Genomic DNA, 21,830 nt, shown 5'->3' on the forward strand with positions numbered 1-21,830 from the left:
TTGAGAAGGATTGCATCTCTATTTTCATACGTTGCTTTGACTCTCTCCCAAAGCGTGTTTATAGCTCTTGCCGGACATAATAGTTTGTGATCCTCCTCTTTGAATAAAATTGTAATGGATTCCCTGGATCTGGAAGTCTTGAGTTTTGTGGACTAATAAATCGCATCATTTTCAAATATGGATTTGGCCATTGATATCTGCTCGAGCTTATGGAATCAACAGGAACTGAACAACATAACCAGCAAAATGTACTTCACCGTCAGGTCTAAAAAAGAAAGATATTCGTTAAGCCAGATGTTCTCGTTACATAACAGCGCGATGTCTGGGCTCCGCATCTTTGCGTCCTTTTTTCTATGTGGGTAATTATTTTTGAAATCATAAAATTTTTCAGAGTGTTGATTTTTTTAAAGGTTGTTCGACATTGAATTGAGATTTAATATTCAAATGTTAAAATTATCACAACTGTCTTTTAAACATATGTTTAAACCAAATGGGGCTAAACATTTTTCTTCAGGCACTTTCATTGGATAATTATGCACCTTTGATAAACTTTTTGAGATCAAAAAACACAATAAAAATGTGTCCATTTTTTGACATAAGTGAAATGTCGCAAAACATTTTGTTGTCATTTCAATGGAGTTTGTTTATGGATATGAAAATCAAATTTTTAATGAAATCTGACAGTGTTTAATAATGTTATGAGTGAAGAAAATTTTTTTCACTATACGCAAAAAATGCTTGAAAGTCCGTATTTTCACCCACTTGGACTTTGCGATGCTCTCCTTCGTCACGGAAATGATCCTGTCTGGAACTCCGCAGAGCCTGAGGCTTCTGCACCACCATTCTTCTCCAACTTCTCTTTCCAATTGAGTGTTGCTGCTCTATTTCCCACGGGATGCAGCACTGCACCAGTTCTCATCAATCCTGCTCCTAGGATTAAAACTGTTTTCGAGTTCCTCCAAACGAAATATTGAGACATCGTTTCTTCCAGTAATATGCTCCATATCTGATTCCTCCATGCTGGAAGAAGAATGATTGCTCTCGCTATCATTGCTTTTGCTTTCTTGAGACTCGGAAGAATCAACGGAATCGGGGGATGAATGAGCATTGTGTTCATTATCCAATCTGCGGTAAGACCATCTTGAGCGAATGAACTTCCTGGACCATGCCATGTATCCTTCCTCTTGTTTCCTTCGTATGCGAACTCGTCTATCTCTGCTGTCACTCCTAGAGTTCTGTCCGCTTCTTTCGAACATTGACTCCTTATCATATAATCTCCTGCAGCATCTAACCTGGATAATGCGTCTGCGTTTGTATTTTTCTCCCTGGAATGTGCATTGCTGTCATCATCAATTTCATCGACTGACATGTGGCCCTAATCTTTCTCAATAAAGGCAGGAGGTTGGGTCCCGCACCCCACCTGTTGATGTTGAATACCACACTGATGTTGTCGAAACGGAGAAGGATCTTTCTCACATGATTGAGATTGATTTGAAATGAAAAATTGTTGAAAGGCAATTAAACTCTCAGGAGCTCCTTGAAACTGGATGTTTGGAGCTTTATGCTGCTGTTGAGCTATTTGTCAAAAAGAAATCATTCTCCTCCAACAACAAAGATTTCTCCACAAGCACATGAAGAAGCATCTGTTGAAAAAATTGCATCGGGCTTCGAGAAGTCCACCAGCTCTCTACTGTGATTCTCCTTGAGTCTTTAAATCCAGAAGTCCAGTTATTTCTTAATACTGCTGTTCAAGTGTACAGCTCCTTCTCAACGAATTTTATTTTACCTCCTTGTTGATGAAATGGAACGTTTTGTTCATGTGCAACGAGGCACCTTTGAACACGAACTGTCCAGTACTGAGCTGTCCTGTGAAAGAAGCGAACTCTCTTATCTTTGCAGAGCTGTTCTTCCTCACCCTCTTCATCCATTTGATACATTCCTGCCTCAGTTCCCTGCGTGTCTATTGTTCCACTGAGATAATCATCCGGTTCGAACTCCACGTCCATCCGAGAGAGTCAAAGTTCTTCTTGGGACTCAACTCGCTCTTCTCCGTGTTGATGATTAGCCCCAACTTTTGAAACAACTTTTCAATTTCTTGAGTTGCGGTCTTCAGCTTGACTTGATCTGGATCCAGCAATGGGACATCGTCCAAGTGGGAAATGCATCTCACCTTCCATCTTCTTCGGATTTCTTTCGAAACTTTTCTCATAACCTTCGTGAAAATTCGCGGTGCGTCTTTGAATCCGAAGGGCATGCCTTTGAACCCGCAGAATCTTTCTTCGAACTTAAATGCAAGGAATGTGGTGAAGCTCTTGTGAATTGGTGTCAGGAAATAAGCCTGAGAAAGATCTCTCGTTCTGTTGGAAGAACTCCCTTTTGGATCAGCCTCTCCACAGTGATAATCTTCCATTAAAAAATAATATCTTTCAGTGCAAAAAAAAGGAGACAGTAATCGAGGATCTGACGGAATGTCCCTGTCTTCTTCTTTATGAAAAATATGTTGTTCAAGCAACAGACCTCTCCTTCTTTTAACAGTGTTAATATATCTGTCTTGAGTTCTTCTTGAATCCATTCTGGACTGGACTCTTTCTCCTCTCTGCAGCCCAGGAAGCCTCCACCTTTCTCCTTTTCCTGTTTCAACTTGTCCCTTGCAGCTCTCCCCTTCCTTATCGGATTTATCCCGTCTTCTATCGAATTGGCCACTCCTGTCTTCTTCCATTCATAGGCAAAGGCTTGTGTGCAACCCCCGATATTTCTTCGATAAAAATTGCTTCTTGAGGCTGAATGTGTTGATCTTCCAGTTTCAGAGCTTGTGGATCTCGCTCTCCATGAACCAATTCTCCTTGTTCTTAGTGACAAGTGCGAAACAGCGCTAACTTGTCTCCGCTCTGTTCAAGGCTGCAAAATGGGCTTTATCCTCCCCAACTGCTATGTTTTCAATAACGAGTTCTTTTTTCTTCCTGAAGTGTTTTTGAAGTACTGAATCCGAATTTGGATTGAATATGCATGTGGCGTGCAGCTTGGATAGCTACGACTGTAAGCATCATTGCATCTCCCTGGATTTTTTGTGCTTTTTCTGTCATCCCTCGTGTTGCCATCAACATCGCTTTTGAAGCGTGAATCAATAGGGATTCCACATTGAACGCTCATTCATCACAAGCACTGGAAAAACAACTGTGCGATTGCGAATGTAGATGGGTCGTCGCAAGCAGGAACGTGAAAACCGATAAGGATTAATAATCTTGAAATGTCTGGAATAGATCTCCTTGATCCACATGATAAGCAAATACTGGACTCTAGAATTTTCCACAAAGAACAATAAAGCTGCCTCTCATAGAGGTTGCTATAGTGAGTGAGATGCGCAAAATGAACTGGTTGATGATGAGGTTTTTAAGGTAGTTAAGGAGATAGCTGACATTGCTGTGAATTGGGTGTCGGGAGCATCTGAAGTTGGAATGGAGATGGCGGGCGCCATTCTAATTCCGCCTGTATATCCGCTTTAAGGAAATATCCTGCTCGGTCCCGACGCAGGTCCTTCCAATAAAGTTGTCATCTTTCGAATTATGTGATCGGTTGAGCCCATAATGCAGGGCTCACTCCCTTAAAAAAAGAGGTGTTGAAGAGAACGATTTTTCTCTTGAATTAATGAACTCTGCACTTTAATAATGAATAATGACAAAAAAAAAACCTTTATTTGAGTGATGAACGAAAAATGATACAAAAGGGAAAAATTCTTAAATTTTTCTTGATTTCACAAAAAAGAAAAACTGAAATTTCACAAAAAAAAAAAAAAAAATGATGAAAAGAACTTAAATACTAAAATATTCGATTGTGGATGAGTAACAGACGACTATTATGCATATTTTTGAACATAAATGTTGTTAACAAGAATTATTTCACACGATTATTCGTTGAGAGCAAGAAAATTATTTTTTCTCCTTCTGTTTGCAAAGTGTCCAAAAATTTGGTTAGTATAAAAATATAAATTTCAAAAAAATTTTTTTCCAGCTTGTCAAACTGTTAAAAAGTAATTATGAACTGTGATGTGATGAATGCGGTCACAAATAATACATAAACGTATCTAATCAAACAGATGTAATGGAAGGGTAGTTAGAATTATGCGAAATGAATTGTGATCTCTCTTTGAACTACAAATAAAACAAAACAGTAATGATATGAACGCCATGTAATGACATTGAGAACAAGAAAATAAAATAATACACTCAAAAAATTGTTTTGAAGAAAAAGATTAACAGTCCTATCAAAATGATTAATAAAATCAAGATCAAGCAACACTTTCCTTTATCTAAAGATTGAATAGCAAAATAAAAAATTTAAAGGTTAATATTCAAATTATTAAAATATATCAGAAACACAAACTTTGGCTCTTCCTTAATTTGTCAATTGCCTTATTAAGAACCCCAATTTTTCTTTCATTTTGCTCAACATCTCTTGTTGCTTTTTCAATTTCTCTGATCATATTTTGGAATAATCAAGTTTAAGTATTATTAAAATAATAATTACAACAGTTAAAAAGAATCAAAAAGGACATACTGATTTGAATTATCAAGCTCATGGCCCATTTCAACAGTCATTTCTGTCAAACGACCTGTTACTTGATGCAGCGCATCTAATCTGTCGTCTTGTTGCCTCGTAATCATCTTGAAAAAAAAATTCAAAACAAAAGAATGCTTTCATCGTTCATACTTCTTGCTCTTGATTTTGCTCCTCAATGCTTCTTTGATTATATGAAACTAATTCTTCGTCCAATTTACTCATTTTGTTTCTGCGTTCTGTTTGAAGAAGACTCTAAAATTTTCAATTTTTTGAAACAGTTAAAATTTTCGAAACAGTTCAAACCTCTTTTTGCTTTTTCATGTTTTTCTCTTTAACACTTGCAGATTCCATGGATTTTTCTATTTTTTTAGATTTCATTTGTATCGAACGAACAAACGCTCTTCTCTTTTCTATCTCTTCATGAGACACATTATATCTCAGCGGATTAGCTTCAGTAACGTCTATGAAATTAAAAGAATATTCATTGGTTATGCAATGTTTTTATAAAAAAGAAATGATTACCAATTGATTCAGAAAGCATCTGTAAATCTCGCAACAATGTTTCAATCGATTCTTTCAGATCATATGTAGCATATTGATAATCATCTTGATTTCCATTATCTAAAAGACTATTCCATTTTTCATATTTTTCATTTAATATACTGACACTCTCCTCAATTTCTCTTAAAAAGAAAATAATTAATATTAATCCGAAATATTAATTTATAGAAAATATACGAACAAATAAAAGCTGAAATATAGCAAGCAATAAAAATGTCAAACCCTTTTATTAGGAAAAACGGATCCATTGAAGAAGAATCACTTGCCATTAAAGTAAAAATAATACCAAATGTATAATATAATGGTTAAGAAAATTGTTGTGTAAATTATTAACATCTTTCTTTACAATCAACAATAATTCTTCAATACTAAAAATATTTAATTTTATCTAAAGGAGGAATGATTTGTTGAGTTGAAAGCTTCCAAATTTATTCAACATATACAATTCAATAAAAAAATAAAATAAAACAGAACTTTCACAAAACAATTGCTCAATATTTCATCATTTTTGGAAACTCAAGTTATCCATTTTGCAAGATGTTTTCTTTTTTATGACAATCATTATTGATAACATTTTCATTTTTAATAGAAAACACTTTTGAATAAAAAAACAAACCAAAATCATTGATATTTTTTATCTATTTTTTAAAGAAAGTTTTGTGAAAAAGAATATTATGAAAAGGAGCGGAGGTGTATGACCAATTGATCAAAACGCCTCAAGACACATCAACTTCAACATAATACCATTTAACACAAACAAAAAAATAAATGGCGTTTATTTATTTAATACAACAACAAAATATTCTTGCATTTAATATCTGTATTCTTCCTTCTTGTATGGTCCTTCAATTTTGACACCAATGTATTCTGCTTGGGCTGGCGTAAGAACTGTCAATTTTGCTCCCAATTTTGGAAGATGAAGGCGTGCTACTTCTTCGTCAAGAATCTTTGGAAGTGTGTAGACATCAACAGCTTTGAATTCACCACGGGCAATTCCAATTTGAGCAAGAGTCTGATTTGTGAAGGAGTTGGACATCACAAACGATGGATGGCCATTGGCGCATCCCAAATTCATCAAACGACCTTCTGCAAGGAGAATGATTGAATGTCCATCAGGGAATGTGAATTTGTCAACCTGAGGTTTGATGGTTTCTCTCTTGACACCTGGCCATGCAATAAGCTTTCCAACTTCAATTTCGTTATCAAAATGACCAATGTTTCCAACGATGGCCATGTGCTTCATTTTAGACATATGTTCAGCTGTGATGATGTCTCTGTTTCCAGTGCAGGTCACATACACTTCTGCAATTGGCAAGGCATCTTCAACTGTCATCACTTGGTATCCGCTCATGCATGCTTGCAGTGCGCAAATTGGATCAATTTCTGTAACAATAACGCGTGCTCCTTGTCCGCGCAATGACTCTGCGCATCCCTTTCCAACATCACCATATCCACACACGCATGCAACTTTTCCTGCGAGCATCACATCAGTAGCACGCAAGATTCCATCAACACATGAGTGACGGCATCCGTAAACGTTGTCGAATTTTGATTTAGTAACAGAATCATTCACATTGACGCATGGGATCAACAATGATTTTGCAGCTTTCATTGCATATAATCTGTTAACACCTGTTGTTGTTTCCTCACTGATACCGCGAACTTCTGGAACAACTTTATGGAACCATCCTTTTCCGTTTTTGTCCCAAACCATTCTGATGGCTTTGAACAGGCATTCTTCTTCTTCGTTTTCTGGTTTTGAAAGTGTTGATTCGTCATCTTCGGCTCTGAATCCTTTGTGGAGGAAAAGGGTCATGTCACCACCATCATCGACAATTTGCTGTGGTCCAAGACCTCCTGGGAACATTGCAGCACTTGCGGTGTATTGCCAGTATTCTTCCAGAGATTCGCCTTTACGTGCAAATACATTCACACCTTTAGATGCAACATATGCTGCTGCTGCATCGGTTGTGGAGAAGATATTGCATGAGCACCAACGGACAGTTGCTCCAAGTGCTTTAAGTGTATCGATCAAAACGGCTGTTTGAACTGTCATGTGAAGACTTCCGCTCAATCTAACGCCTTTCAATGGTTGATCCTTGGCATATTTCTCACGTGTTTGCATAAGTCCTGGCATTTCATGTTCTGCAATTGTAACAATGCGCTGTCCAAGATCTGCAAGTCCGATATCAGCAACAACAAAATCACTCATGTTTTTTCCACGTATGATCTGTCCCAATTCTGCTAAAAAATTTAATTCCGATTGCGCAAAGTCAGATCACTTAACATCATTCAATATGGCCACAAAAGAAGAACTTGCATGTGTATACGCTGCTCTTATTCTCCACGATGACAAAATTGCAATCACAAAAGACGCAATCCAAGCAATTTTAACAGCAGCCAATGTTAAAGTTCCAGCATATCTTCCAGTGTTGTTTGCAAAGATGCTGGCAAACAAGAACATTGAGGACCTTTTGTTCTCAGGAGGAGCTGTTGCTGCTCCAGCGCCAGTTGCAGCAGCTGCATCCTCAGAACCATCTCACAAGGATGACAAGAAGAAGGGAGATGACAAAAAGAAGAAGGAGGAAGAAAAGAAGAAAGTTGAAGAAGAAGAAGAACAGGATTTAGGAGGGTTATTTGACTTCTGTATGCCAATTATTTTTATTTCGATTTTTTGCAATTTCTTTTTTATTTTCTTTGTTATTATTTCTCATTTTCAGAAAAACTCTCATAATTTCCTTTTCTCTTCGTCCACTTCGTTTATTTGCACGAAATTCCGTGCAAATATTTCAAACAAAGCGGCAAATTACTCTTATTAAAAGAAAATTTCTTTCAAAGAAATATTAACATGTATTTTCAAAATAAATATTTTTATTTAACGAATGAAGGCGAATGGTTGTGAAAAAAACTAAAAAACCAAACAGAAAAGTTAAATTTTAACTTAATAATAAAAAAATTAAAAATTATAAATTAAAAATGTTCAGATTCCGCATTTTTAAAATTTCTAAGAATAAAAAGCATATTAACATAATCATTCTTTTCAACATTAACTGAATAATCAATCTTTGATAAGAGCACAGTTTCTGATTGATTTAACACATCCAAAGGTATTCCAAATATTTTTGACCACCAGCTGTTGCGATATGGATGATCTCTTTCCACTTTTTGCGTTAATAGAATTGAGCACAAAAGAAGGGTTCCCAAGTTTCCTTCTGAAATGATGCTGTGATGCCCCCTTTCCATTCTTTTTTCTTCAGAACTGCAAAGTCTTGAAATGATTATTATGCTATGAGCCATCTCTGCTGTTGTCATCTGGGCATATTGCCGTGCAAATCTATAAAAATTTATTATTTTATCAAGCATTGCATTCCCTGCCTCTGAATATCTGAAGCATTCGACTCCGTTTTGATCTATCGATGGTTCAATTTTAAACAAGTCTGGCATATGGGCAGAAAGAAGAAGAGAGATCACTTTTGATCCTGCATCAATCCATTCATCTGATGCTAATTCAACCGAAAGATCATACAATTCTTTTTCATTAGCCTGCGAAAATTCATGATTCTCGAAATGGCTATCCTCTGATTCATATTTGGAATATGTTTCAGCCAAATTGGGGTAATCACTATGCTCTTCTTTTGCATCCTTTCCAGATTCCATAAAAGAAGCCAAACAACAAGCGGGCTCAACGCACTGAAGGAACTTAGAAAGTTTCAAACTTGGATCAACAGCGGATAATTCTTTGTTTATCATAATTTTAAAACTAATGAATAAAATGATCGAAAGACAATTATAATTAACTATGGGTCAATCACCATTTTCGCACTGCTTGAAATTAGTATTTTTAACAGCATTACTCGAAAATTTTAATAACTTCTTGAAAACTGTCACAAAATGAATTTATTCATTTGCCAATTGTGATTTATCTAATTTTTTTTCAAAATTAAAATTTTGTAACTTTAACTTTAATTGAAAAGTTTTTTGGCAAGATGCTTCTTTAAGGGTACCCGATTTTTTCGATAAATCCATGAATAAATAGCTAAAAAATGCAATGTTAAGATATTATAAATACATTAGGGAAATAATAACCAATTGATCAAAACTGAAAATGATTGAATGTTTTTTTTATTCAAATCTTAAGTTTTACGAGACTTTTTTCAAACTTCATTTGAATACTTAAATTGAGTTATTATCAGCCCTGACGTTCACAAATAGCCCTTTAAAACTAATTGTATAACCTGAAAATGTCTTTTTCTTGTTATTTAATGAATTTCACAAAAAAGTCATTCAAAATATCAATTAGGGGTCAGTTGTGTTTGAGAACGAAAACACTAAAAAAATTAGATGATTAATAAAACATATTGTCAACGCCAAAGAGTGTTGATGAAAGTTCACTCGAAAACATTTTGCCTTTTCATGAAGCTAATTTTAAATTTTTTTTAGGTACCCTTAAAGTTGCCCTTTGCCAGTTTTTTTAATTCTTGAAATTCCAAGATTATTTTAAAATATTAAGAACTATCTTTCATTTTTGTTAGTTTTTTTTTTGATACCATTTGTGACATGTATTTAAAAAAAAAATAATAAGAAATTAATTTACCTCCTCATAAAAACTTCATTTGGATCTTCCAAAGCGCTGTCATCAAGCAACGGATGCTTTGACGAATAAAAGTCATCTTCACTTTTATCCTTCCAGCTTTTCTCATCACTTTGCTCTCCTTTTCCTTCTCTCCTTTCGCTTCTGCTTCTGTGCCTGTGATTCCAGTCATCCTCATCCTCGTCATCATGACTCCTATGGCTTCTTCCTCTCCTTCTTCCTTTTCTTCTCGATGCTTCTTCTTCATCATCCTCCTCATCCTCATACTCACTGTCATTCCTCTCTGTTCTGCTTCTCCTTCTGTCTCCGTTACGGCCACGCCCTTCTTCTTCGATGTCTTTCTCCTTCTGCACATCCTTCCCAAAACGACTCCGTCTCTTCCCAATCTCTTCTTCTGTTCTGTGATATGCTTCCTCGCTGTGTCTGTCTCCTTTGTCTTTTCCACTCATACCATCGCTGTCTTTGCCTTGTTCTCCATCATTCCATCCTGATGTTGCTGATTGTGAGACAGGAGGCCCCCACAAACTGTGTCTCGATGAAGACTGCTGCTGCTGCATCTGTTGTGATTGTTGTGATTGTTGTGATTGTTGCGAAGAAGCTGATTGGCTTCCAGCTGACTGCGCAGCCAGTGCCTCTTTGATGCGGAGTGCCTTCAGCTTCGCCTGCTGAATGGCATCTGTTACGCTTTCCTTTGACATGGTGGGTGTAGTGAAAGAGGTGGAAGAGTAAGACGAGGCTGATGACGAAGGAGAGGATGATGAGTTGTGAGATGGGTATGATGACTGCTGTTGTGATTGATAGGCTGCAGCTGTGGCAGCGCCTTGAGAAGGTTTTTTCTCGCCCAGCTTCTTCTTCACCAGCTTGATGACTGAGTCGAGCTCCTTCTCGCTCTCCACCGAGCGCACTGTCCGCATCCACTCCACAATCTCCAGCACTCTCTTCCTCTGCTGCGGCACCAGCGTCGAGTGGTACGTCTCATGCAGCGTCCACACGAAGTCTGCCCGCACACTCCCCCTCAGCCCCGGGTTGACTGACGAGTACAGATACGCAATGAGCGTGGCCAGGTTGATGCGCGCCTCAGACTCTTCCTCCTGCTTCCTCCACTCCTCCACAGCCACCCGCGCCATCAGCGGCAGCACAGCCGTCGTCAGGTTCTGCTTCTCGTCCAGCGTCGGCAGCAGAATCGACATCGCCTTCTCAGAATCCACCTCCCCAACAGCCACCTTGTGTACTATCACATCCCACCCGGGGCACAGGCTGTTCGCTGCCTCCACCACCTCTTTCCCTCCCATCACTTTTACTGTCTCGGAGGGCAGCTCATGGAGAGAGGCACAATGCAACTTCGCCTCCTGTTTCGCCCTTGCTCTCGCCTCTTCCTCGCTGATGTGGTTCTGCTGGCAGTACATCTTCCACTGGAAGTAGTCAAATCCTTCGCTCCCTTCCACCAGGAACGAGTGCTGGTTGCCTCTCCGCTTCTCTTCAGGAGTCATCGCGCTGAGCATCGCCTCTGCTGCCTGCTGCTTCTCTTTGAGGGCAGAAATGTCTCTTGTCGCATACTCACTCACAAACTGGTCGATGAATGCTGTCAGCTGCTCTGAGGGTGGAGGGCCAGAAGGAATATCAGAGACAAATGGATTGGATGGTGGAATAGACAAAGAAGAAGAGGAAGAAGGGAAGAAAGAAGAAGAGCGAGGCTTGCCAAGAGGAATGGCGTTGGCGTGTGTACCGAATGCACGGCCTGAGGAGGATGTAGATGTGGAGGTAGATGATTGGGTGTCTGTTTGGTTGAGAATGGTTGAAAGACGAAGAGGAGTATTCGATGGAGTTGGCTGGGGCTGAAAGGAAAAAAAAAAGAAAGAACAAAATTGAGATTAAATAATAAATAAATAAATAAAGAGAATATATTTTTATTTCATTTTTATCCAAAATGGACACAAATGCAGCATTAGAAGAACAACAAGAATTTCAAAGAAAAATAAACATTAAAAAAAAACGTGATAAAAACAGAAATATCACAAACCTTTCCGAAATTGACTTTTAAAGGTGCTCCATTAAAAAGTGTCTGATGCATAGCAATCTTTGCATCTACAGCTTCCTCTTTTGATGAAAATGTAATGAAGGCGCAACTCTAACATTCATAAACATGAATTAAAGAAAAATCAAATAATAATATTTATTGAAAAAAAAATATTTTTTTACAACTCAAAATTCTTAGTCAAGTAAAAAATATAGTCACAAAGAATAAAGCTTTAATTCACATAAACACATTTCACTCTTCCAATTCAAATCATCTCTCTTTCGTTCTCTTCGCACACTTTTGCCAAATACATCTTGATTGTCTCGACTTTTCCGAATGGAGAAAAGGCCTCTCTCAATGCTGCCTCTTGTCCAGCGATGTTTGGCGTGCTCACCCAAAGTGTAGCACAACTCGCTGGATTTGCCAGTTCTCTTTCTCGTTGGGTCATCGCTGGTGCAGATGCTGTGAATAATGAGGAGATATTGCATAACATAGTGAAAGAGTTATTAAAATATATCAAAATGATATAAAATTAATTTCAGTATATATAAATATCAAAAAATCATAAGGCAATGTCAAAATCCAACTTCATATTTCAAAGATAGTTCCAAAAAAATTGCATCAACAGCGAATCAAGATATCAACACACATTGAGATTGGTTATAAGGATTAAAAGCGAATGAAGAAGTGCCCGAAGAAGGGAACGAAGAGGAAGAAGAAGAATTAGCTGATGTACCTGAGCCAGCAGAGTTGTATGAGCTTGCAGAAGATCCAGATGATGAAGAACTTCCAGACGAAGATGCCGATCCCAATGGAAGAAGCGATGAAATGAATGATGCTGTCGAAGTGACCGAAGAACCGCTTCCGGCTGCCCCGCCTGCTCCAGCATTCGAATAGCCAGGCTTTCCATCGTCTCTCCTTCTTCTGAAGTTCAGCTTCAGGCTGGCTCCTCTAATCTGATGGTGCGCCCCTTCCGCAACGACATGTATTGCTTGACTTGACTCAGCAAACGTGACAAAAGCACATCGCCTATTTAGAAGCAGGTCAATGTTTTCAATCGTTCCATAGCTTTGAAACACGTTCTGCACGTCTTCCTTTGTTGTGTCTTCCGGTAAATTTCCAACATACACAACTTTTTCGCCAGCGTATTGTTCTGTCAGTAGTTGCTCCTTTGTCTTTTGTGGAGCCGACGAAGAAGGAGAAGATACGGCCATTGGATTTGTTGCTACAGTTCCTAATGGTCCTCCAACTCCCATTCCAACTCCCATTCCCATTCCCATTCCCATCCCAGGAGCCCCAAATCCTCCATACATCATCATCTGTTGCTCTGGTGTCATCCCTGCTCCAAACATAGGAGCTCCAAATCCGCCCATTGATGCTCCTGGTTGGCCATATCCAGGATAGCCTCCTGGATATCCCATAAGCATTCCTTGGGGCATAAAACCTCCATAATATTGTTGCCCCATGACCCCTCCTGCTCCTCCAGTCATGGTTTCTGCACTCTTGTCAGCTGACTGTTCTGAACCACTTTGAGCAGAAGTGTTAGCTTCCGTCTTTTGTTCGTGTGAAGATTCAGATTGATCGGAAGAGGATGTTGTTTGCGCGTCTTGGCCATTATTAGAAGGATTTTGAGCATTACCCTGAGAAGATGGTTGCATATAACCCATATAATACGGATAGCCTTAAAAAGTTTGATGATTTCAAATGTTAAAAATGTGAGATGAAATAAATTTGAAATAGTAAAGTACTCAAAATATTGTACCGTATCCCTGCTGAAATCCCATTCCTCCAGGCTGTTGCTGGAACTGATTTAGCTGCTGTTGATATATAGCTCCAGTTGCATCTGACATTGCTCCAGAAGCGTCAAATTGAGAACTCGATGTTTGTTGCTGGTTTTGACTTCCTTCTCCTTCATCTATAAGATATTAAGAAATTAATTTCAAAAAAATATTTACAAATATTCTCAACAATTCCGTTTAACATACTTGTATCTTTTTTGTTTGAGTCCATTTGTTGAAAAAAAGTGATCTCAAAAAAGGAAAATTTTGATCTTAAATTGGGGTTTTGATCTAACTGAAATGAGAAAAAGAATTGAGAATAACGGTTAAAAAACGCAAATAGAGAATGTTTCTCTTATTTCAGTATCATCATCATCACAAGTTAAAAACTTTAAACCTGCTATATCATTGACTAAAGAATGAAATGAACAATGAACATCTCTAAAACAATTCGGAGAGAATAACCACAACGAAAAAGCTTTAACCAGATTAATGCTACAAAACAAATAAATAAGAACATCGCAAACAAGCAAAATCATAATTTAAATATGAAGTCACTTGAAAAGTGAAACAGAAGCAAGAGAAAGATTATTATCAAATGATTGCTATAATTCTAATAACTACGAAATTTGACAGCAATCCTTAACGAAAATTAAAAACTTGTACATAACATTTTAAAAAAAAATCGTAATAAAACAGAAATGATGAATTGAGCAATGGAGTAATTTAGAAGAAAACGATTGCTTTGTGAATTATTTCAGAAAAAAGATAACCGAAAGAGATAAAACAAGTGAATTGAAAAAAAACTTACAAATGCATGTAAACATTATGACAAACTAATTTCAATAATTAAATAAATTAAGAAATAAATTGTCGTATTTCTTTAAAAAAAAGTTTAGAAAAAAAAAATAAAATAAACACAACGCAATAGAGAATTGCAAATTGAAATGGCAAATTGAAGTGATTCTAGATAATTATGCCAATCCTTGTGAAATGAGTCCAACATTCAAGAAATAGCTTCAGATGATTGTTTCAGTGCACCGCTGGATTCCTCGGGCGATTCCTCCAGCACTGGCAACACTGTCACATCTGCAGCCTCCATCTCAGCCATCTTCTTCTTCTTCTTCTTTTTCTTTTTCTTCATCATCAGCATCTTCTTCCTCTTCTCCTTCTCCTCTTCTTCCAGCTCCGCCAGTAGCGCCAGCTCCTCATTCAGCTTCTTCTGCCTCTCTGCCTCTTCCCTCAGCTGCCTCTGCAGAATCTGCAGCTGCGACTGAAAACGCGCTTTCCTCTGCAGCCGCATCAGCATCGTCGCCTGCAGCGCCACTGATGCAATTGACATCGACGACTCCGACCGGATGATCGGCGAGGGACTCATCTTCGCCCTGAACGGATTCCACCCTTTGGCTGCCCCAAACAGCTCGCTGCTTTTTGAGGCATTCCCATTCCCAATCAGCCCATTCGATGGCTGTGTTGAACTGCCCAGCTGTTTTTCGTCTGACTGCCGCAGCTGCTCAATCTTGTTCAGCAGATCAACAATAGTTGCATTGTCCTCTTCATCATCATCATTATCATCATCATCTGCACCACACCCTTTTGCTGCCTTTCTCTCTTCCATCAGTTCTCTTTCTCTCTCCTCCTCCTCCTTTTTCCTTATCCTCTCCATCTCCTCCATCTGCATCTCTTGATGTATTCTATCGTCTTCCTCCTTCATCAGCACCTTCTCTTCCTCCTCCCTCGCCTTCCTCGCGTCTTCCTCCAGCTTCTTCACCCGCTGTGCTTCAGTCATCTCTTCCCATCTCTTCTTCTCCTCCTCTTCTTTCCTCTTCCTCTCTGCCTCTTCCCTCCTTTGCCTTTCAGCTTCTTTCACTTTCTGCTCCAACTCTGCTGCCACCCTCGCCAGCTCCTCTTCCTGCGCCTTCCTTTCTGCCTCTTCCTCTCTCCTCAGCCTCTCCTCCTCTTCTTTGATCTTCTCCAGCGCCTCCTTCTCATGTTGTGCAGCTTCTGCAAGTGCATCATCCAACTCATCAATGTGTGCTGCCTCTGCCTCAATCCTCCTCTCTTCCTCTTCTGGATCTTCCTCCATCTTCGTCAGCGTGTCGATAACTGCCTGCAGCCCTCCCCTCTTCTTCTTCTTTTCTCCTCCTCCACCACCTCCTTCTTCATTGTTATTCCCTGACTCCCCTTCTCCTCCATTTTGAGACTGAAACTCGTCTTCATCTTCATCTGCTGTCTGCACTTTGGACACAGCCGAAAGAGCTGTCAGCATTTGACTCTGCATCATCGCCTTCTTATTCTTCGGCTTCTTCTTCCTCTTCAGCGCCCTCAGCTCATCCTTCGAAATAGCTTCGTCTCCACCATCCACTCCTGCCTCTGCCATCAACAGCGCAAACTCTTCTTCCAAATTGTCTTCCTCTCCTTCAAAATCTTCCTCTCCATTCTCTTCTCCTTCCCCTGCCCCAGCCACTGCCTTCTCATCCCCCAAAAACAGCTCTTCTTCTTCTTCTGCTTCTGCTTCTCCAAATATTCCCTTTTTAATCAACGAGGCGTTGCTGACATCAGCTGTAATGCTGAATCCGAACTCATCCACCGACGGAGAAGGAGAAGGTTTAACCAGCCAGCTTCCGTCTTTCTTCACATTTGGATTTCCTTTCAGAGGCTTAAAGAAGGCATTCACTACAATTGGTGCATAGACATTGGGGTCGAGTGAGTTTACTGGTAGCTTGTCGAAAGAGAGAGAGAAGCTGCGGATGGTGCGGCGGGTCTTCATGTCTTTGTACTGCTCATGGGAAGAGGAAGAAGAAGAAATAGAAGAAGAAATAGAAGAAGAAATAGAAGAAGAAGAAGAGAATTGAGAATGCACATTATTATTTTTGGAAAAAATAAAATAAAATGAAACAAAATGAAACAATAACAATCATAACAATAATTAGAAAACAATAAATGCACATCCACTCTCAAAACATACAGCTTCAGACATTTCTTCCACAATGGGCATAAATGCCATGGCCTTCAGAGTCAAAAAAGTGGGAATGTTATGTTTCTTCTTCCCATCCGTGTTTCCATCACTTCCTGTTTTGTCACCTAAACCATCTCCTTCTCCTCCTTTTTCTCCTTCTTCTTTCACTAACATCTCCCCGCTTCCCTTTTCTCCCCCTCCTTCCTCCCCCTTCCTCCTCCTCTCCTCGTCCAATAGTCCCATTGCCATCTTCTTCAGCAGCCCATCTTTCGTCTCCTGGTTGACAATCGGCGCATAAAACTCCACGCACACTGCGCTCTCCACACTCAGCGCCATCAGCGGATCAACCACCCCGCTGAACACACAGCCCCAGCCAGGGCAGCTGATGAAGGAGAGGCCCAGAAGAGGAGAAGGATCGGGAAGAGGAGTGAGATAAAGAGACTCAATCACATCGGGCGGTGGGAGGGAGAGTTTCGGGCGGCGGTGGAAGCCGGTGGAGTCGGTGCGGCTGGTGGAGAAGAAGGAGGAGGCAAAAGAAGAAGAGGAAGAAGAAGAAGATGATGAAGATGAACTTTTTTGTTTGGATGAAGCAGATGAGCTCAAAACAGATAGAGGAATCTCTTCGTATTCATTTGAGATGGGAAGTATGAGTGAATAAGAGGCAAAGTCAGGGTATTTGCTGGTGTTGATCAGCGCCTCATACTTTTCATTGTCAAAATTAGCATCTTCTTTCTCTTCTTTTGCTTCATCTTTCTCTTTCTCTTTCTCTTTCACCTCTTCCTTCTCTATCTTTTTCGTTTCTTCCTCTCTTTTCTCTTCCTTCTCTCCCTCTCCCTCTTTCTCTTTCTCTTTCTCTTCTTCTTCCTTTTCTTCCTTCTCTTCCTTCTCTTCTTCTTTTTCTTCCTCTTCCTCTTCTTCTTCTTCCTCCTCCAACAGCAACTCCAACACCCTCTCTTCTTTCTCCTTTTCTTCTCTCAATTTCACCAAATACCCTTCCACTTCATCCAGCATTGCCTTATACACATCACAGCCCTCCTTCGAAGAAGAACTAAAACTCAACGAAGATTGCAATTTATTCGAAGAAGAAGAAGAAGAAGATGCTGATGATGCTGATGATGATGAAATATCTTCATTTCCTTCAATCAGCTTCTCTTTGATTAATCCATCTTCTTCTTCTTCTTCTTCCTCTTTGATTTTTTCGTCTTCATTGTCAGACGTCTTTAACACAATTGGCTTATCCTTTTCATTCGCTTCTTCTTTCCCTCCTTCCTTCAGCTTTGCCTCAATCTCTTTTTTCTTCTCTTCCTGCTCTTCTATTTTGATAGAGAACAACTTTATCTTTTCCCTCGCCCTCTCCTTCTCTCCCTCTCTTTCCTCCCTCCTCCTCTCCCTCCTCTCCTCTCCCTCTCTCCTCACCTTCTCCCTCACTCTCCTCCTCCACCCTCCCTCTCCTTTCTCTCCTTCTCTCTCTCTCTCCTCCTCTGCCTCCTGCCTCACCTCCACACACACAAACGGCAGCATCTCCTGCGGATACCCCTCTTCATACACAGGCACCTCCAACCCTGTCGGATCCATCTTCGCCGTCGCTGCTTCCCAATGGAGAGCCATCTTGTTCACTGCCCTCACTGCCACCACGGGTGGATAAGGCGAACAGATGCCTAAATAGGCAGGCGTCGAAACACGCAAGAAGGTGGAGAGCTTGTGGTGCATGAAGCAGCGGTTGATGGGCTTCTGGTGAGACACACGCAAGCCAGCGCACAGGGCAAAACCTTGTTTTGGCTCCACGAAACGCACGAGAAATACCTCGTTTGCCTTCGCAGCAGCCTGCCGGAGGGAGATGGCGAAGGTCATCAGAGGATTGTCTTTGTATTTGATGTTCTCATCTGCTTCATTCACTTTGGATGAAGAAGAAGAAGAAGACATCACAGAAGGTGCTGTTGATGGGCGGGCAGAGGAATTTCCTTCGTTTGGCTGGCTTTTGGGGGGAATTGGCTTCTGACTGATGACAGACAGAACAAGCTGGCTCCTCTGGTCAGACACAAGATGGAACTCCTCAAACAAGAAACTGAAGAGAATGAGAAGAAGAAAGAAGAATTGAATAAGAAATGAGTCAATATAAATTATTAAAAAAATATTGAAAGAACAAAAATATAAAGAAAAATAAACCAAATCAAAATAAATATTTCTAAACAGAACAAATAAACATTCTTCACATTAACTCCGTTCATCTCCTTCATCTCCTTCCACATCTGCTCATTCATTCATTCATTCATTTAACACACGCACACCCTCTTTCTCTGAACTCCTTCACGTATCCATTTCTGATGGGGTCTTCGGCTGTCTCAAACACTGCTGGCTGTGTCTCGCACATCTCCGACTTCACATCAGTCGTCCTCACCCGCACAATCACCCTCTTCGGCAGGAGAAAGTTGAATGCTGCTTTCTCCACTGCCTTCTTCTTCTTGTTCTTCTCCTCTTCCTCCTCTATCTGCTCCAGCCTCCTCATCACTTCCTCCTCCATCGCCTCTTTTTCCCCTTTCTTCCCTTTCTTCATCATCAGCATCTTGTTCCTCTCCTCCAGCTTCCTCTTCTCCTCCAGCGCTTTCTGCACCTCTGCCAGCCTGTCTACCGGAGGGTGCACAACTTCTGCCCCTGCTTCGACCCAAAAGAGAAGCAGCTGAATGTTCAGCGGACGATTCAGAGCAGCCATCTTCCGCTCTTCTTCCACATACTCCACTGCGTTGGCACATTGCTCTTCTTTTGTTTCTTCTGGTGCTGTTGAATGCTCTGTTATTTGATCTGTTGCGCTCAAAGGTTCCATTTGTGATGTCTGCTTGTTTTCTTCTCTATCCATCCCCTTCTCACTCCCTGACTCATCCACCTTCTTCATCTGATCTCTTTCTTCTTCCTCCTCTCCTCCTCCTCTTCTCTCTTCCTCATTCTTCTCCAGACAATCCACCGTCACATGTGCTTTCCCCAGCAAATGCTGCATTCCACCTGCTGTGTTGCATCTTGTGTCTGACTGTGCAATCATTGGCTGTGTCATCTCCTCATCCAAATCATAAGTCCGAAGAGAAGAAGAAGAAGAAGAGGAAGAGGAAGAAGAAGAGGAAGAGGAAGAAGAAGCAGCAGCAGAATAAGGAGAAATAGACAATGAAGCACTAATAGATCGACAAGAGTCGTGTGCAAGCAGCGGTGTCAGAGAAGAAGTAGATGCCTCTCTGCAGAGTGGAAGCGCAGTGTGGCAGAGGTCAGGGAGAGGGCGGGGTGTTTGGGAGCTGTTTTGAGGGCGCTGGAGAGGCAAGAGGGCATCTGTGGAAGAGGCAGGCGAGGCGGTGGGGGTGTCGAGGATGTATGGAGAGTACAGGGCAGATGAGAGAGACGGCTGGTGGGAGACAAAGGAGGTGGAGATGGAAGGGGTGATAGAGGAAGAGAGAGGAGAAGAGGAGGGAGAGGAATCAGCAGTGAAGGAAGAAGATGAAGGAGTGAATGGAGCATCAGAAGAGTCTGCATTTCCTGTTGTTGCATACTCAGAAAACACTTCCGAATGCTTCATCTTCAGCGCCCTTGCCTCTGGTCTGCTGAACGCCAGCTCATCTGTTTTGGGCTCTGTTTCTCTGCCTTTCTCATTTCCATCAGAAATTTGCTCGTTTTGCTCGTTTGCCTGCTCTGTTGCATTCATCTGGCAGACTTCGAGTGTTTCTCCTTCTCCCTTCGCTTCTGTGCTTTCATTCTGCAGCATCTGCATCTCGCTCCCCTCTTTCCTCTTCACAGGAACCTTCACAACATAACTCACTTCTGGCGGGATTGAATATATCGATGGGAATATTGGGAATATCTGCAGCTCAATCCTCAGCACAGCTGTGACTGCGCTGTCGATCCCCAACTCGGGAAGGCAAGAAGAGCTGAAGGCAGCAGAAGAAGGAGAGGGAGAGAAAGAGGGAAAGGAAGAGGCTTTGTTCTGTTTACTCAGCGAAGACAGCGCAGACACCAAGCTTGTTGACGGGAAAGGCGGAGGAGAGGAAGAAATTGGGGTGTTCACAGAAAGTGTGGAAGTGCTCGAGGCAGCAGACGACGGAAGAAGTGAAGCAAGAGAGGAGTAGCCAGAAATCAGAGGCGTCGGCTGCTCAGGAGACATGCTACTGAAAGCTGAAGAGCAGTCTGGTGATTTTGCAGGCGGGAGCATCAGCCGACAGTTGCCAACAGAGTCGAAATTTGACTGTGATGCATAACCTTCTCTGCCCCCTTTCCCTTCCTTCAGCCTCAGACTGCTTTTTGTCAGTGACTGCACCGGCCGCCCTGCTTCGAGTGTGCTGATTGCCGTCTTGCGCCCGGGGATCAGAAGTTTGTATGACACCGAGTGGAAGAAGGCAGAAATCGAAGGGACACGCGAAGTGGCCAGCTTTCTGTACATAATCGGCGCCAGCGATGCTCTGCTCGACAAACTCTGCTCTGCTCCTGACGCACCTCTGCTTTCAGCCGTGCTGCCTCTGCCTTCAATTCTCCTTCCATTGGCCCTGACAGCTCCTTCGTCTTGTGTGCTGAATGACCCGTCGTTCGCCATCACCAGCTGCATTTGCCTCTGAATGAACTGCACCTGCTTCACCCCGCCGTGCGTCCAGCACTGCATCGTGGATGGCAGGATCTTTGTTTTATACTTCCGGCGGTTGCTCATCGGCACCATAAGATGCAGCTTCCTTCCAGTCATCAATGTTGGGATGAGCTCTGTGATGTTGAGCTGAGCCACTCCAAGAACGGAATATACTATTTCTTCTAATTTCGCTTGTGTGGAGTCACTTTCATCGCTTTCACAGTTCTTCGTTGGCTGCTCTTTTTCTGCAGTTTCGGGTCTTTGGCTTGCATTTTCACTTGCTTTCAAGTTGTCTGCTGCTTTGCGCGCTTCTGAATCAACTTCGCTTGTTTGGACTTCTTTGCCATTTGAAGGCTGTTCTTCAGTAGTTTGCATTGATGATTGATAAATTGCAGAATCATATGGTTTTTTGACAACATCATCATCGCAATTGCTAATCTGCACATTTTCCCTTGATTCTTGTGGTGCTTCAGCAAGAAATTTTTTATTTTCTTTCGTAGTAGATTCGTTAACTAAATCCTGAGATTGTTCGACAACTGTTGAACTCGGATTGTCACTTTTTTCGTCACACGTATCCTGCTTTGTAGAGTTTGTTTCATGCTTTTCAATCCTCACAATCATTAGATTTAGTCTGGGGTTGAACTTTTTTATTGTAAATGGAAGTACTTAAAAGCAATAAATATCAGTAAGAAAAGAATCAAATCACACAAAAGTCTAAATTATTTTGTTTGTATTGTGGCGCATTGGAATTTTGAACGGCATCAGTTCGAAGCTGT

The 21,830-nt window shown here is 40.8% G+C and overlaps 7 protein-coding genes across 7 annotated transcripts; 1 reads left to right on the forward strand and 6 right to left on the reverse strand.

Moving 5' to 3' along the window:
- Positions 1–787: 787 nt before the first annotated feature.
- Positions 788–1,369, reverse strand: MONOS_13929 (uncharacterized protein; the record flags this gene model as incomplete). The annotated part of the gene is made up of 1 exon (XM_067866680.1): positions 788–1,369. One exon carries the CDS (start codon positions 1,367–1,369, stop codon positions 788–790), a length of 582 nt encoding a protein of 193 aa, XP_067730227.1.
- Positions 1,370–1,960: 591 nt separating this feature from the next.
- MONOS_13928 (putative Reverse transcriptase (RNA-dependent DNA polymerase)) lies at positions 1,961–2,719 on the reverse strand (the record flags this gene model as incomplete). Its single annotated transcript, XM_067866679.1, has 1 exon — positions 1,961–2,719. The coding sequence occupies one exon, from the start codon at positions 2,717–2,719 to the stop codon at positions 1,961–1,963; it is 759 nt and encodes a 252-aa protein (XP_067730228.1).
- Positions 2,720–3,997: 1,278 nt separating this feature from the next.
- On the reverse strand, positions 3,998–5,411 carry MONOS_13927 (Syntaxin 6C). The gene is made up of 7 exons (XM_067866678.1): positions 5,341–5,411; positions 5,080–5,240; positions 4,861–5,018; positions 4,708–4,809; positions 4,555–4,661; positions 4,381–4,472; positions 3,998–4,306 (listed from the first exon to the last, which is right to left on the reverse strand). The coding sequence occupies exons 1-7, from the start codon at positions 5,385–5,387 to the stop codon at positions 4,224–4,226; spliced, it is 750 nt and encodes a 249-aa protein (XP_067730229.1). The 5' UTR covers positions 5,388–5,411; the 3' UTR covers positions 3,998–4,223.
- Positions 5,412–5,658: 247 nt separating this feature from the next.
- MONOS_13926 (S-adenosyl homocysteine hydrolase 1) lies at positions 5,659–7,357 on the reverse strand. Its single transcript, XM_067866677.1, has one exon. It carries the CDS (start codon positions 7,328–7,330, stop codon positions 5,930–5,932), a length of 1,401 nt encoding a protein of 466 aa, XP_067730230.1. The 5' UTR covers positions 7,331–7,357; the 3' UTR covers positions 5,659–5,929.
- A 35-nt stretch (positions 7,358–7,392) lies between these two features.
- Positions 7,393–7,929, forward strand: MONOS_13925 (putative large subunit ribosomal protein LP1). The gene is made up of 2 exons (XM_067866676.1): positions 7,393–7,764; positions 7,839–7,929. Coding segments are annotated over exons 1-2 (351 nt in total). The 5' UTR covers positions 7,393–7,415; the 3' UTR covers positions 7,841–7,929.
- Positions 7,930–9,631: 1,702 nt separating this feature from the next.
- Positions 9,632–13,736, reverse strand: MONOS_13924 (putative RNA recognition motif protein; the record flags this gene model as incomplete). Its single annotated transcript, XM_067866675.1, has 6 exons — positions 9,632–11,544; positions 11,730–11,837; positions 12,025–12,188; positions 12,376–13,407; positions 13,489–13,641; positions 13,712–13,736. 6 exons carry the CDS (start codon positions 13,734–13,736, stop codon positions 9,709–9,711), a joined length of 3,318 nt encoding a protein of 1,105 aa, XP_067730232.1. The 3' UTR covers positions 9,632–9,708.
- A 30-nt stretch (positions 13,737–13,766) lies between these two features.
- MONOS_13923 (uncharacterized protein) lies at positions 13,767–21,675 on the reverse strand (the record flags this gene model as incomplete). The annotated part of the gene is made up of 3 exons (XM_067866674.1): positions 13,767–16,283; positions 16,473–18,528; positions 18,752–21,675. 3 exons carry the CDS (start codon positions 21,673–21,675, stop codon positions 14,511–14,513), a joined length of 6,753 nt encoding a protein of 2,250 aa, XP_067730233.1. The 3' UTR covers positions 13,767–14,510.
- Between the last annotated feature and the right edge of the window lie 155 nt (positions 21,676–21,830).

This window comes from Monocercomonoides exilis (assembly GCF_001643675.1).
Source record: "Monocercomonoides exilis strain PA203 chromosome Unknown scaffold14-1859848, whole genome shotgun sequence".
Classification (NCBI taxonomy): domain Eukaryota; phylum Preaxostyla; order Oxymonadida; family Polymastigidae; genus Monocercomonoides; species Monocercomonoides exilis.

Bases quoted from the DNA above. Each gene is read 5' to 3' on its own strand.
- MONOS_13925 (XM_067866676.1), top strand. From the start codon at position 7,416: ATGGCCACAAAAGAAGAACTTGCATGTGTATACGCTGCTCTTATTCTC.
- MONOS_13927 (XM_067866678.1), bottom strand. From the start codon at position 5,387: ATGGCAAGTGATTCTTCTTCAATGGATCCGTTTTTCCTAATAAAAGG. The intron at 5,241-5,340 runs GTTTGACATTTT...TTTCTTTTTAAG, and splicing joins CCGTTTTTCCTAATAAAAGG to AGAAATTGAGGAGAGTGTCA. The intron at 4,810-4,860 runs GTTTGAACTGTT...TGAAAATTTTAG, and splicing joins ACATGAAAAAGCAAAAAGAG to AGTCTTCTTCAAACAGAACG.
- MONOS_13926 (XM_067866677.1), bottom strand. From the start codon at position 7,330: ATGAGTGATTTTGTTGTTGCTGATATCGGACTTGCAGATCTTGGACAG.